General features: G+C 43.8%; 1 protein-coding gene across 4 annotated transcripts in view; it reads right to left on the bottom strand.

The window, feature by feature from the left end:
* Nucleotides 1–15,633, bottom strand: part of SIL1 (SIL1 nucleotide exchange factor) — a 315,807-nt gene that overhangs the window by 180,652 nt on the left and 119,522 nt on the right. For all 4 annotated transcript variants that reach the window (XM_055142814.1, XM_012933066.2, XM_055142812.1 and 1 more), the window contains exon 2: nt 3,037–3,151. In XM_055142814.1, coding sequence (XP_054998789.1) covers nt 3,037–3,141 — 105 coding nt within the window. In that variant the 5' untranslated portion in view covers nt 3,142–3,151. The remainder of the gene's footprint in view (nt 1–3,036; nt 3,152–15,633) is intronic.

Below are 15,633 nucleotides of genomic sequence, written 5' to 3'. Positions count from 1 at the left end.
AGTGGGATATGGTTAAATCACACTGTCAAAAACAATAAAGCAGAGACTTAAGTCCAGGTCTGCATAGTTCCAAAATCCATGGCAGATTCTGACTCATGTCTATATTCCTGTTCCTACCAGTCATGTCCTAAATACTAACGGAGTAAAGTGAGAGCAATAATAAGACCACCCCCAGCTTATCTGCCAGCATACTCCCCTTCTCAGAAAAGGCTTGTGTGGACCAGATGAGAAACCCCAGTCCCACAGAAAGGACAAGAAACTTTACTGAGCAATAGCAAAGCGGGTAGGGCGTTTGCCTTGTACACAGCCAACCCAGGTTCAATTCCCAGTATCAGTATCCCACATGGTCCCCTGAGTACCATCAGGGGTAATTCCTGAGTGCAGAGCCAGGAGGAACCCCTGAGCATTGCCGGGTGTGACCAAAAAAAAAAAAAAAAAAGAAACCTTTCCACTTTCCTTCTGTACAGATGAGAAAAACCAAGAGGCAAGAGAGGCCAGTGACCCTTGGTCAGCTCGGGAAGGAGACCCCCATGCTCTGGAACTCTCTCAGCTGGCTTCTCAAGGCTCCCTTAAAACTGAGTCCTCTGTACTCTCCCCTCCCCAGCGCCACCACCCCAAATACCAACCTCCTCTCAACTGACTGGCAAGAAATCCCACCTAAGGTGTTAGCTGACAACAGCTTACCAAGTCACACTTCCTTAAGCTTATATCTAAATAAGAAAATCTTAAAGACCAAGGCCTATAAGTCCCAAGAGAATCAATGAATTTCTAATGGTAGGATGACAGACACTGTGACAAAGACAAACATTTTGGGATAGAAGCCTCCCTCACAAGGGCTGAAATTAAATCACAGAAGCAGCCACTCCCTGAATAAAAATAACGGCCGATATTTATTGACCATCACTGATTATACTGTGTCATTTTCAACACCCACTGCTCTATTTACACTAAATCACATTCAACCAAAGGGGAGGGGGGTGGGCAACAAAATGTTATACTAAGGAGGAAACAACGTTCAGAAATGGGCAGGTTGCCCAACTCATGGTTGGTGGTTAAAGGGTAAGTATCACAGATCTGTGCTCCACCACTTTCTTATAGCTCATCACCTTTTTAAAGGCTAGCAGACTCAACCACACTGCCCCTAAGATGTGGCTTCCCAGAGAGGTGCAGCAGCAGGAGTCCAGGCAGGAAGCTGGTTCCTGATCATCCCCTAACATGCAGATCCAGCCCTTTCTCGGTGGCTACTAGCCTGCACAAATGACCTTGGGGAGGACAAATTCCAGGTTGCCCAGAGCACTTGCCTGGACCCTAGCAGGCTCGGAAGAGAGGAGCATAATCACAGCCCCTCCCCCACTGCCCATCAGCACTGTTGTGAAGGTGGCTGGCTGCATAATTTGGATTTTAAATGTCATCGGGGCAGCAATTTTTATGGTATAAGAGAAAAGATGCTTCAACTCCTACTTGTGCTTAGCACATGATGAAAGATTATGACAAATGGATACAGCTTAGGAACAGACATAAGGATAAAAGCAGTTTCTGTTGATGAAAGTCAGTATTAACATTTTTCTGAGACTAGACTCAATAGAACTAATATAAATGGGCCAGAATAATTATGGCTCTGAAAGCTCATCTATTTGGTTGGACTATTATCCAAAAGGGACTTACTGATACGCAGTCCTTAAGTAAATTCATCAGCACGCTTTTGTTAATTGTGCATCTGTTAAAGCTCCTGATGAGGGCCATCTAGAGCCTCATGAGTTGCAGGTTGGGGGTTGGGGAGAACATGGGGATAGGAGAAACATCAGGGAATGTCCTGATACCCTGAGACACTCGGGTACTTTTCTGGGCCAGATTATGACAGAAACAGCTCCAACTTCCTGCTGTGGCCAGACCTCCTCAGAGGGTCACCAGGATCTCATCTATTCTCTCTGTCCTTGAAGAAGAGGCAAAAAAAAGGCCACCAACAAGATCTTAGTCAGAGAAAATTAAAAGCTATAAAGGATTCGTGACTTCTAACTGTATGCTGTCTCCTGCTCCATGAAGTAGGGAGAAAAGTAGTCAGAAAATGAATGACTTCAGAGAGAAGGTGGAAGTTTGCCATGAGCCAGAGGTGAACCTCAGCTGAGCCAGATTGCTATTAAATTCACCACAATTATCATTTGCACTTCAAGGGCCTCCTGCTCCAAAGCCTCCAGCACTCTATCCAACATTTACTGGGAGCTCCTGGGGTTGGGGAAGGGGGCCTGAGGAGGCTGAAACCATCCTGACAGAAAGATGATAGAGCTTCTGAGAAAAGTGGAAAGAGAGGGCACTGGGAGCTGGTGAAGGGAGGCAGTTGCCAAGGCAAGCCAGGGAACCGGGGCAGAAGCTAGGGCACAGGTCAAGCAGGCCAACCTCAGGACCTTTTCAGGCCTTCTTCCTACCTGTGGCCAAGGCAGAAACTCTAAGCAGTGAAGTCTAAGTTAAAAGAGAGGCCCAGAGGAGAAGGAGAAAAGAACAGAGGATAAGTGAATCCAGAAAGAGGGTAAGAGGGTAGTAGTTAAAGGAGTGGTCTTACTTGAAACTGATTCTCACTACATAGCACCTAGCTCCTGAGGTGAATCCCAACCTTCCCAGGTCTGCCACAAACTGGATGTATGGTTTTGGCCAAGTTATTAATGTCACTGTGTCATTGAAACTTACCTGCCTCCTTCTCAAAATGAGAATAACAATTATTATATCTATTTCATAGGGCTGTTGAGGGCATTAACGAAGAATACACGCATGCACACACAAGCATGCATGCACGCATGTGCGCGCGCGCACACACACACACACACACAACGCACTAAATGGTATATATTGTAGGTTTATCATCATATTTTCCTCAAAAACAAACTATGCCATGATCTGTACACAGAAGCCAGTGAACCCTTGGAAGGGGTGTGGGCATGGGAGAAAGGAGACATGCTCTGTGAACCAAGAGAAAGAAAAGGTCACCCCCCTCCCACAGCAGCCCTGCTGGTAGGATCTCTCTACTTGAGATAAGACACTTACCACGTTCTGATGACTGAGGCAAAAGGTAAAGCAGGAGGCCATGAGCAAACCCAGCAGCAGACCCAGAGGAGCCATCCTAGATGGGGGAAGGCCCCAGGAAGGCATGGTTAGAGGCCTGAGGAACAGAAACAGAAAACAGAGGTCAGCAAAAAACTGGTGGCTGGCAGGTCAGCATCACAATTTTCATGATGCTACTTGTTCAGTGAATGTTACAGGATTAGACAAACTGCATCTCCCAGAAATAGTCAAGCCACCCAAGATAAGTATATGCCTGGACTGGAATTATATAATCGAATAGTACTTTTCCCCCCTTCTTTCAAAAACTGAAGTATCACTGCACTACAACATAATATAGTTTTCAAACATCACTGTCACTGTCACTGTCATCCTATTGCTCATCAATTTGCTCAAACGGGCACCAGTAATGCTCCATTGTGAGATTTGTTGTTACTGTTTTTGGCATATTGAATACACCACAGTTAGCTTGCCAGGCTCTGCCGTGCGGGCAAGATACTCTCCATAGCTTGCCAGGCTATAAACACACACATTCTCTTTGTCCTGAGTTATACCCCCTACACATAGCCCCTTAGTCTCCCTTCATCTCTTCGGGTAACCATTAATTGATCTAAAGTCCAAATATTCATTAATGCTATATTTAGCTCATCTATCCTGTTCTTTATACACCACAAAAGTAAAATCACTTGACCCGTGGGGAATGGGCACTGGTGGAGGGATAGCTACTTGAGCACTCTTTGACTGAAATGCAATCATGAAAGTCTGCAAGTCTGTAATTATATCTCACGATGATTCAGTAAGATAAAAATTAAAAGAAAAAAAATTACTTGGCCCAACCAGGAATCTTGCGTGAGCTATCATGGTTCTGGTCCTTCCTTTCTCTTTATAAACTTGTCATTGGGTTTTATGTGGTGGTACTGGCTCTCATAATAGCAGAAGGAAACAAATTGATTTGTGTATGAACAAAGATAGGATCATATTTTATGCATTCTTATACACATTAATTTCTAAACCATATACACTATTATACCTAAAGAGAGATGCTGTCAGCAGCTCCCAAGCCAGCAAAATTCAAGATTCCCTAGTCATGAGATCTTTTACATCACATTTTAAACAAAGTGCAGATCCACAGCTATTAAAATTAAAGAATACCCAAAATATTAAGTGATATATAATGGAAGGCTATTCCACATTCATGGACTGGAAACTTAATATAACATACAATACTATCAAAATCATATGCAGATTCAATGTAGTACTTATTTTTTAAAAAGACTTTCAATGTTTATATAGGTGGAAACAAAGATACATATGAAATGTCAATGGGGCCAAAACATCCAAAATAATCTTGAGAAGAGCAATATCAATGTACTCTTATTTCCTAATTTCAGTTGTCTACTAATAATCCAAACTGTGAAGTAATGGCACAAAAACAGACATAAAAACTGGTGACTGGGGGACCAGAGTAAAAGTACAGTGGGTAGGACGTTTGCCTTGCATGTGGCCAACCCGGGTTCAATCCCCGGCATCCCATATGGTCCCCCGAGCACCACCAGGAGTAATTCCTGAGTGCAGAGCCAGGAGTAAACCCCTGAGCACCACTGAATGTGACCAAAAAAAAAAATTGGTGACAAAAAAATAATTTGAGTCTCCAGAGATAATCACATAGAAGGTCAAGTAATTTTCAACCTGTGTCAAGAACTTTGCAGAAAAGACAATTTCTTCAATAAGCAGTGTGGAATAACTGGATCCTTACACTGCAGAAAAATAAGGGGCCCTTCTCTTACACCACACACCAAAATTAACTCAAAATAGATCAAAGACTTCAATTTAAGAGCTAAGATGATTAGAAGAAAACACAGGGGAAATCTTCATGATTTTGTATTTGGCAATAGTTTCTTAAATATGACACCAAAAGCACAGATAAAAGAAAAAGATAAATTTCATCAAAAATGAAAGACTCTGCGCCTCAAAGAACATTATCAAGAGATGAAAACCCCACAGAATGAAAAAAATTTTGCAAATCTCTTATCTAACAAAAGATTAGTATCCAGAATAAATACAGATCAATAACAAAAAGGCGTCCAACACAATTTTAAAATGGGCATTCACAGAACTTAAATACACATTTCTCCAAAGAAGCTAGACAAGTGCCAATAGGAACATGAAAAGAATCTGGTATCATTAATCAAGGAAAAGCAAATCAAAACCACAATAAGATACCACTTTATATCCTCTAGGATGGCTACAATGATTAAAGAAATAACAGAAAATAGAAAATGTTGACAAGGTGGAAAAATTAGACTTTCTACATTACTGATGGGAATACCTAACAGCAGCTGCTGTTGTACACAGTTTAGTGGTTCTCCAAAAAGCTAACCTGATGAACATATAATTCAGTGATTCCTCTCCCAGCTATATAGCCATCTAAATTATCTGAATATGGTCACTCAAATACTTCCATGAAAATGTTCATAAAAGAGCTATTCATAATACCCAAAAGGTGAAAACAACCCCCAGTATGCATCAACAAATGATTGGACTTTTTAAATGTAGTTTGCACAAGCAATGGAATGTTCTTCAGCATAAAAAGAATAACATTTTGATACATGCTTCAACATAAACCTTGAAAACATTATGCTATGATAAATAAGCTGGACACAAAAGGACAAATATTATATGATTTGACTTAAATTAATTAACTATCTAGAATAGGCCACTCTAGAGAGACAAAATCTACTAAAGGTTGCCTAAGGCTGGGGGAAAATGAAAGTAATTATTGCTTAATTGGTAAAGAATTTCTGGGTTAGAGTACAGTGGTTAAGGCATTTGCCTTGCATGTGGCTGACCCAAGTTCAATCCCTGGCATCCCATATGGTCCCCTAAGCACTGCCAGGGGTAAACCCGGAGTGCAGATACAGGAGTAAACCCTGAGCATTGCCAGGTGTAGGCCAAAAACAAAGGGAAAAAAATTTCTGTTTGGCATGGTGAAAAAAATTTGATCAGAAAACTAGAATGGAAGTCAAGAGAAAACAGCTCAAATATCTGATCAATGATCTAGGGGAAAGGGAAAGAAATGAAAACAAAATTTAGCAAGCCCATCCCCAATAACTCAAAATAAAACATGGGAAGGGCATTAGAGATAGCACAGCAGGTAAGGATCTTGCCGTGCACTTGCCAAGCCTAAGTTCAGCACCCCATAATGATCTCCTGAGAACTGCCAGAAGTAACTCCTCAGTGCAGAACCAGGAATAACACCTGAACATCACCAGGTATGACCCAAAAACTTAAAACACAACAACAAGAAACATGGGAGCTAGAGAAATAGTATAGAAGGTAAGGTGCTTGCTTTGCACACAGCTGACGTGGGTTTGATCCCAGCATACCATATGGCCCCCAAGCCCTGCTACAAGGGATCCCTGAGCATAGAGCCATGAGTAATCCCAGAGTACCATCACATGTGGCCCCAAAACCATAAACCCAGAATGCGTCCACATCCCAGACCCTTATAAAAGATTTATGTGTTGATCACACAGCCCCAATTCATCTCAGGAGGCAGTTTACTCAACAGAAGCTTCACTGAACTAACTGCAGGGACATCTCTGAAGAGTATAGTGTTCACTTATTCTCTTTCCTATTCCTACCACAATCCTCTCAAGAAATTGAGATCCAAAGTCATACCTGAACCCACTCTCCAAAGTTACCACCTCTTTGCCAAGCCCACACACCTTTTCGGGGGCAAATGGAAACTTTCCCTCACGACATCTGGAGCCATGAAGGAAACAGCCCTGCTGGACGAAACTGTGCTAAAAAAGCACAGCCAAATGGAAAGCAAAGGCGCCGGCACTAAAAATAGCTGCTGCACTCACCCAGCAGCAAAAGCCTTTGCCTTCTGCCAGTTTCTCCCCTCTTTTTTTTGTCGACAAAATGGGATGGCTGAGTGCCACATGAGCTTCCCCCAGCAACCTGGCTCCTTAGGGCACCAATCACACAGCGAGACGGGGCATGAATGCACAGCACAGCGTGAGGTTCTGGCCAGGTGCCTGGCCAGGCCTGGGTGTGAGTGCAAGAGGGGTCAGACTGGGTAAGGATGAACAGCGGGCAGAGGCTGCCAACCAGGAGTGCAAAGGCTGGAGAGGCTTAGGGAGCTGGGAACTTGGGGGACATAACCCTGCAACTTCCAATAATGCCCCTCACCTTTCTTAACCCCGAAGTCTTGGCTGAGGGTGGGGAAGTGGGGTAGGAGAGGAGGAATGAATAAGGGGGATGAGATGGAGGTGGGGGACTCACAACAATACCAGGACAACAGACAGCAACAGATAACAAAGATCTCCCAGATTGAACACATTCCTCCCCTATAAGAGTTTGTGTGAACATGACACATATACACCAGGTAGATGCTCTCTGCTTCTGGTCAGGGATAAACACAGTGCTGGTGCTGGGGGAAAGACAAGGAGGAAGAGAAAAAGGAGAATGAAGATGTCAAGGGCAAAAAAAGGCACGTAAGCAGGAGGAGGAGGCCCAGGAGGAGCTGAGAGGCAGCTCAGCGAGGCACAAATAGCAGCTTCCCCACCTCCTGACATAAGAAGAGAGTGGGGTGGGGGGCGGAGAGGGGCGGCGAGGATATCTCCCCCAGGGCTCACAGCCCCTCTTTCTGCAGATACACTAACATCCTCCAATACTAAGGATGAGAGATCAACTTACAAATAAGATTCTTTATCTTCCCCAGTGGATTCAAGGCCTCAGTTTATTGTCTCCATATATTCAGAAGGAGAGAAAGAACAGGGAACAGGGTGAACAGTAGGGTCAGTGGTGAACTGGGGCAAGGCCAAGGAAAAATAAGGCTGACAGGAAGGGGTCAGTTTCCCAGGGTCTGAGGGGTACCCAGAGAACAACTATGAACTCTGCAGTGCAGAGGAGGGGGTACTAGCGTCCTCTGCCCTCTTAAGGCCTGGCCTACAGCCATATCACCTTGTCTGGGACCCGATTCCAAAAGTGCTCTTTACTGGTAAAGAGTAAGGAAGAACTAACACTTTTCCCTGGGCTTTGTGCTAAAGCTGCAGAGAAGCTGGCTCTTCCAGGATGGCCCATCATCACAGGCAGGACCCTGCAACAGCAGTGGCAGCCCAAGAAAGAGAATACCATGGCATCCCGAGGAGACCCAGATTGGCCCAGGTCCCTCCCCCAAGCACACCTCACCCACTAACCCTGGGTTCACCTGATCACCTGCCACGGCACACCCCGCACAGCAAACCACCCCATCAGCCTTGGCTTGCAGCCACGGGCAGACCTGCCCCTTTCATCCACAACCCGCTCCAAACTTAATACCACTCTCCATCCAGACAAAGAACCACCTCTAACTCTCTATAAGTGTTGTTGGGCTTTGGGACAAAAGAGAAAATAAGGCATGTTTCTAGAAAAATTGGTCATTGATAGGCTATATACCTCTCCTTGAATAGAGGTTGAAGATTCTCAGCAGCCCACTCTGACTGCCCAGAGCTGCTGCTGGGAGTGCAGGTGGGAAGAGACCCTGTGGGCTTGCGAGCTCTCTTCTATTCAACTCAGACAAGACTCAAGGAGGGCTGTGGGCCCTGTGTAAACAAGACTCCTCCAGGAACTTTCCTTTCAAAGAAAGAATAAGAGAATGAGATGAGGATGGCAAAAGTCAATGGTGCAGGAAGAACAGCTTCTGACACAGAAGCAGACCTATGGGCAGGGTTGTGCTCTATCTCAGGGCACAGCAAGAACAAGACAGTCTTGGGAGGGATATTAGGATCATCGGTGGTGGAGAATGGGCACTGATAGAGGGATGAGTTCTCGAGCACTGTATGACCAAAACACAGGCACGAAAATATGTAAGTCTGTAACTGTACCCTCATGGTGATTCACCAATAGAAAAATTTTAAAAGTTTTAAAAAAGAAAGAAAGAAAAAAAAAGCAAAAAAACACAAAGAACAAGACAATCACAGTGTCCTGGCCAGGAAGAGCCACTCCAACAGCCCCCACGTGCCCTCCTTCCCAAGACGAGTTGCTACATCCTACACTTGGAGAAATCATTTGCCCATTCATCTGATAACAGGTTAGTATCTAAGATACATAAAACACTGGGAGAACTTTATAAAAAGACATATATGTATATGAGAATGAGATACATATATGTATTTTATATGTATGTACCCCAGAGGCCCAAAAACACAATTCAGAAGATATCTGCACCCCAATGCTCACTGCAGCACTATTCACAATATATATACATATATGTATATATATCTCCAACCCCATCAAATAATGGGGAGAAGATATGAACAGAAGCTTCCTCAAAAAAAGAAATACAAAGGGCTGGAGTGATAGCACAGCAGGTAGTGCATTTGCTTTGCATGTGATCAACCCAGGTTCGATTCCCAGCATCCTATATGGTCCCTCAAGCACCACCAGGAATAATTCCTGAATGCAGAGCCAGGAGTAACCCCTGAGCATTGCTGGGTGTGACCCAAAAAGGAAAAAAAAAAAGGAATACAAATGACCGAAAGTCATATGGAAAAATACTCTGTATCACTAATCATCAGGGAAAAGCAAATCAAAACAACAAGATATCATCTTATACTGGTGAGACTGGTACATATCACAAAGAACCGTAAGAGCCAGTGATAGTGTGGATATAGGGGGAAAGCGGTGGGAATGTCGACTGGTTTAGCCTTTTTTTAAATACAATATGGACATACCTCAAAAAACTAGGAATTGAGCTGCCATATGACTTAGCAATTCCACTCCTGGGAATGTACCCCAGAGGCCCAAAAACACAATTCAGAAGATATCTGCACCCCAATGCTCACTGCAGCACTATTCACAATAGCCAAAATCTGAAAACAACCCAAGTGCCCAAGAATAGACTGGATTAAGAAAGAAACTATGGTACATATACACAACGGAATAGTACACAGTCATTAGAAAAGATGAAGTCATATATGGATGGATCTGGAAAGCATTATGCTGAGTGAAATGACTCAGAGGGAGTGGCACAGACACAGAATGATCACACAAATGATCACACGCATTAGAGGTATATAAAGAAACATTGTAGGAGAATAATGCACAAAGACAATAGAAACAATGGGCAGGAGAAGTGGTCCTTTGTAGGAAGCTTGCCACAGTGCAGGGGGGGGAGGTTATAAGGAAGGGACCACTAGGGCAATGATGGGGGAAGTGGTCAGTTGAAGGAGAACTGGGCACTAAAAGGAGGGAAAGTTATGTGCATGATACCCTTTCAGTAATAGTATTGCAAACCACAGTGCCTTAAAGGAAAAAAGAAAAAGGGAAAAATGCTTGCCACAGACAGAGTGAGGTGGAGGCTGGCAGGAGGGAAACTAGACACATTGGTGGAAAGAAGGGAACACTAGTGAAGGGATTAATGTTGCAACATCCTACTTATGCCTGAAAATCATTAGTAACTTTTTGACTTGGAAATTCGTGATTCAACAAATTTTAAAGTTAAATAAATAAATAAAATACTAATGTCTGAATCCACAGTGCAGGTCCATGCACTTGTTTTCCCAAGCCTCCAGGGAAAAGTAAATGGGCAGGTATCTCTGTTTCCTTCCTAAAAGGAGGAAACTGAAGCTATGAATAAAAAGCATTGGCTAGAGCAATGTAAGACTGTGGGTTTTGAGTCAGAAAGACCCAAGGTTAACTCTTGGCTCTGCCAATTCCTAGCTATGTGATTTTGAATATAACTTCACCAGGCCTCCGTTTATTTGTAAAAATGGGCCTCATAAGAGGATCCACTTCAGACGGACCTGAGCAACTTGCGGCAGTAAGTTGTACTGGACTTACTTACGGCAGTAAGTAAGTACTGGACTTTGCAAAAGGCCTTCCCCGCTGGGCTGCTCCAGACGGTGGCAAGTGTTGTCCCTCTGCCAGCGCTCTAAGAGCTCCAGAGGTTGCCATTTTCTAGAAACCAGCGAGAAGCACCAGGTACAAGTTCATGGTGATGGCAAATTTCAAGTCTCTCGGGAAAGGGGAGGAGTGGGCCCTCCCCTCCCCTGCCCCAATTCAACATGGAGATGATGTCACATACACCCACCACTTAAGCTCCCACGTGGCCATGATCCAGAGACACACAAATGAATTTTGGACCCCAGCAACTTGTTGCAGCGATTTCTAAATCTTAGAATTCCTTGAGTGCATGGCCAGTCTTGCAGCCTCACAACATTATATTATGTCCATAATAATCAATAAAGAACACGTTGTTTAGAATTGCATTTTCGACAAGTATGAGGGGTGGTAGGACTGGTCTTGAACTATCGAAGGTAATTAAAGTGGAGAAAGAATATTTTGCAAATTGTCTACCATACAGGCAGGGGGAGGTATGGAATGTGGGGGGAATCTGGGGATTTTGGTGGTGGAAAGTGTGCACGGGTGAAGGGATGGGTGTTTGATGACCTTATGATCAAAGCTCAAACATGAGATTTTTTGTTACTGTACCTCACATGAATTAATTAAAAATTTCAAAAAAATAAAAAACAGGATCCACTTCAAAGTAGGGGATTAAATAAGGAGGATTAAATAAAACTGCATAGAAAGTGTTTGTAACAGCCCCCAGCACCTAGTTATCATACCATCACTTAAGTGGGATTGACAAGAGGCCCCTGAAGTTGGATTGATGAGGTGCTCCTGCTCCTGAGGCAGGGGTAGGCCTGGAATCCTGGACCCCACTTCTAGAGTATATGCCTCCTGCAGGATCTGTACCTTTAGCAGCACCCACATCCCCAACTTTGGAACCTAAGCCTTCAAGGGATGGGGCCTCTACTCCCCTACAAAGGAAGCAACCATTAGGAGAGAGACCGACACCTGAAAACGGGTGACGCCAGTTTTCTGCTGAACCCAAAGGTGGACCCAGCACACTTCCCAGAGCTCTTCCCCTCATCCTCATGTGTTCAGAGAGGCATGTCACTGCCATGCGGAAATGGCGAGAAAACTACTCTGCTTTCCACGTTAGACAATAAGCTAGAGAATGAGCTCTTCCCACAGGCACACATTCATTACTATTTATGGGCTGCACAGGCTCTTACAAACACACAGTCACTCACCTCTACACAAACAGAAGCTCACCGCCTAATTTGCGCAGACAAATATGAAGCTGAAGAAACAATGCAAAGAGGACACAGAAAGGACAGCCCTGACAAGGAAGAACAATGTGCAGCAGATCTGGGAAAGAAATGAATTTTTAAAGAACCATTTGAAGGACAAGAGAATTAAGTTTGGAGTAGTCAGGCAAACAGGCTTCTCCCTCCTAAGACATAAAGCAAACAAAGTCAGGAGGTGGACAGCAATTAAATGGAAAGAGACTTTGAACAGCAAAAGAAATGTGGCTTCTAACCCCAGTGCAGCCCCTAGCTGACAAAGAGGCTGGACTTGAACCACCTTTAAGCGGCTGACCATTCATGTCACCGGGCAGTTATCTGTACTAAATATAGAAGTCCGCCTCCACACCAAGCAAATAATGACCACCCCCAGCCCATGGCAACCCAGAAACAAAGTGATTAGAGGAGGGTCTTCACAATGTACTCAAGCCTCTACATGACCAACAGCTACACGACTGAGACCTAGTCATACAGTCAACCAGGGAGGATCTGAGAGAAGCCTTCCCAGTAGCATATGGGATCCAATGCCAGACCCCCAGAGGTCACATGAACCTGAGATGGACTCCACAAGTCCAACTGGAACTAGAACTTAGGGGCAGGGAGGGCAACATAGGATGAAATGAAATCAGAAGGGGGCATTCCTTTCTTAAGATATTTTTTAATCTTATATATATATTTTTTTCTTTTTGGGTCACACCCAGCGATGCTCAGGGGTCACTCCTGGCTCTGCACTCAGATTACCCCTGGCTCAGGGGGTATCTGGGTATTACCCCATATGCTCAGGGGACCATATGGGATGCTGGGAATCGAACCCGGGTCAGCCGCATGCAAGGTAAATGACCTACCCACTGTGCTATTGCTCCAGCCCCTAATCTTATATATTTTAATATACATGTGAAACTATATTCTTAAAGTATACTTATAAATATATATATATACTTTTGGGGTTTTGGTTTGGTTTGGGGCCCTACCCAGTAATGCTCAGGGGTAAATCCTGGCTCTACACTCAGGAATTACTCCTTGCAGTGCACAGGGGACCACATGGATGCCAGGGAGGATTGGTTACACAAAAAGCAAATGCCCTACTCACTTTACTATTACCCCAGCCCCATTCTCCATATTTCCATGTTTTTTAACCCCACCAGGTAGTGGACATGGCCAAGCGCATTCCTCTTCCAAAGAAGAGAAAATATATCTTTAAAAAGACTGCAAGGCAAATTAGCAAATATCTGCATCCTTAGAGACAAAAGAGGCTTCATCCAAAAGGAATTAAGTGTCACACAGAAGGACTGGATGAAAGGGAACCCAGACTCGTCCTTTCCAGACCTACACTCCAGAGCTACAGATTTTAGCAAATCAGAATATTGGAATGGAGCTCAAGACTCAACCTTCATTAGTACTGCTGAAGATGCCTAAGACAGGGCAAGCATTCTGCACCTATATATAGACAGAGCCTACATCTACAAATAGAACAAGCAGAGTTCAATGCCATTAGCACAGAGCTTGTCAGTAGAACCAGAAAGACTCCAGAAACTACATACCTGTTGGAAAGAGAGGAAAAGAAGACAGGGGGCAGGCAAGAATTTGGTGCCAGCGGTGGTAACCAAAGCAAGAACAGAGGCATTTAGAGGAAATCCAAGAGAAAGGAACAACGGGCCAAGAATAACCTTCAAGTCAAGGCTGAGTGTTAGGAAGAAAGAGGAACCAGCATGAGAGCCAGATGAGAAACAAGGATGCAGACTGGCACCACTCAAAAGAGGAGAGGATTCTGGGAAAATCAAGTCAGGGGCAATTATGTCAAATGAACAGTCAGAATGAGGAGGAGAAAATCCACTGAATTTGGCAGTAAGATAACCAGAGGGTCTCCAAGAGGAAGCACAAGTTAGGAAACAGCAGCGCAAGGGCAGAGCACTCTGACAGACTAAGTGGGTGCAGTGAAGTTTGGCAAGTGGAGCCCATGTCTCCAAATTCAATGTTTCTCAACATTTTCACTAGAATTTTAGTGGCAACAGAGAATAAAAATCAGGTCTCTGAGAGGGATTCTCAGAGGTACACAATAGGTTCATCTGATGGTGTCCTGTGATGCTCATCTGCTGGGTATGATAAGGGTTAGCCCCATTACATATGAACCTACGACAGTGACAAGTTCTTGCTGCAGGAGGAGGGGTGCAAGAGAAGAAAACTCTTCACTAAAAAACTGCATCAAACACAATTTAGGCCTTAGTATCCACAGAGCTGGAATAATCATAAGTGTAGCCCTTGGAGCAAAAGACAGAGAGAAATAGCCCAGGGATACCCTTCCTCCCCCTCCCCCCGCCCCATGATCAAATACAATTATCTCAGAGCATTCCAAAAAAAAAATAAATTGCTGAATAATAAACATAGTCAACATTTTAGAGTATTATGTCCCATAAAAAACTATAAGCACATTCACTGCTTTCTACTATAATCCTTCCCCCACTCCACTTTGTTTTTTGGGGCTTTGTTTTGGTGGGGCTCAGAGGACTATACATGTTGCTGAGGATCAAATCTGAGCTTGCCTCATGCAAGCTCCCTACCAGCTGAACTTATCACTCTGGCCCCACCACAATCCTTCTGACAGAGTTCTAATAACCCTGCTTATTTTGCCAGAGGGCACTGAAATACAGAGAGGTTGAGTAACTTGCCAGAGTTCACACAGGCAGAGAATGAGAAATTCTAGATTCAAAGTTAGTTTGAATCTAAAACCTATATTCTTTCCACAACTAAACTACCTTTTCAATGGAGTATAAAATCAATCACAGAAACTGGATTCACCGTTTTATTTGCTCTGCAACAAAAACAAATTAAAAAGGCACACATTTTATGTTGGAAACGTTTAAGTGAGCTTATTGGGGCCCTCTTGTGGAAAGACCCTTCTCTACCAATGTGTTAGATTTTGCTCAACACACACACACACACACACACACACACACACACACTTTTTAATAATCCTATGCCCCTGTCATAACCAGAAACACAGACAGTCAAGAGGAAGAAGGACCTTAAGTCAGACTGCATCCTCTTGAGGCTCTACCTCTTACTGTCTTATCACTCAGGCTTCCCTGCTGTAAACGAAGCAAAAGCACCCAAGTTCCCCCACCAGAGCCAGGCACCAAGCACATCCTTCAGGTATAACCAATAGTACAGCAAGAACTCAGCAGAGGGAAGGAAAAAAATGATACTGGGTCAAAGATGGCCAAATAACAGCTAAGCTCATTTCCATCTAAGTTAGATTCTAACATCCCATTTTCTATGGGGAAAATATATAGAATATAAAAATATTTAGGATTACTTCACATGGCAAATAATAGAAATAGAACTCATAAAAGTGAATAGGGCTTACCAAAGCACAGAAGTCAGGCAGCCTGGTGAGTTTGAGAAACATGCCAGACCAGGACAGTGTACTTGCCACTAACCTCTA

Source organism: Sorex araneus, chromosome 6 (genome assembly GCF_027595985.1).
Source record: "Sorex araneus isolate mSorAra2 chromosome 6, mSorAra2.pri, whole genome shotgun sequence".
Classification (NCBI taxonomy): Eukaryota; Metazoa; Chordata; class Mammalia; order Eulipotyphla; family Soricidae; genus Sorex; species Sorex araneus.
Note: the sequence above shows the minus strand (reverse complement) of the source record. Positions and strands in the feature narration are given on the sequence as shown.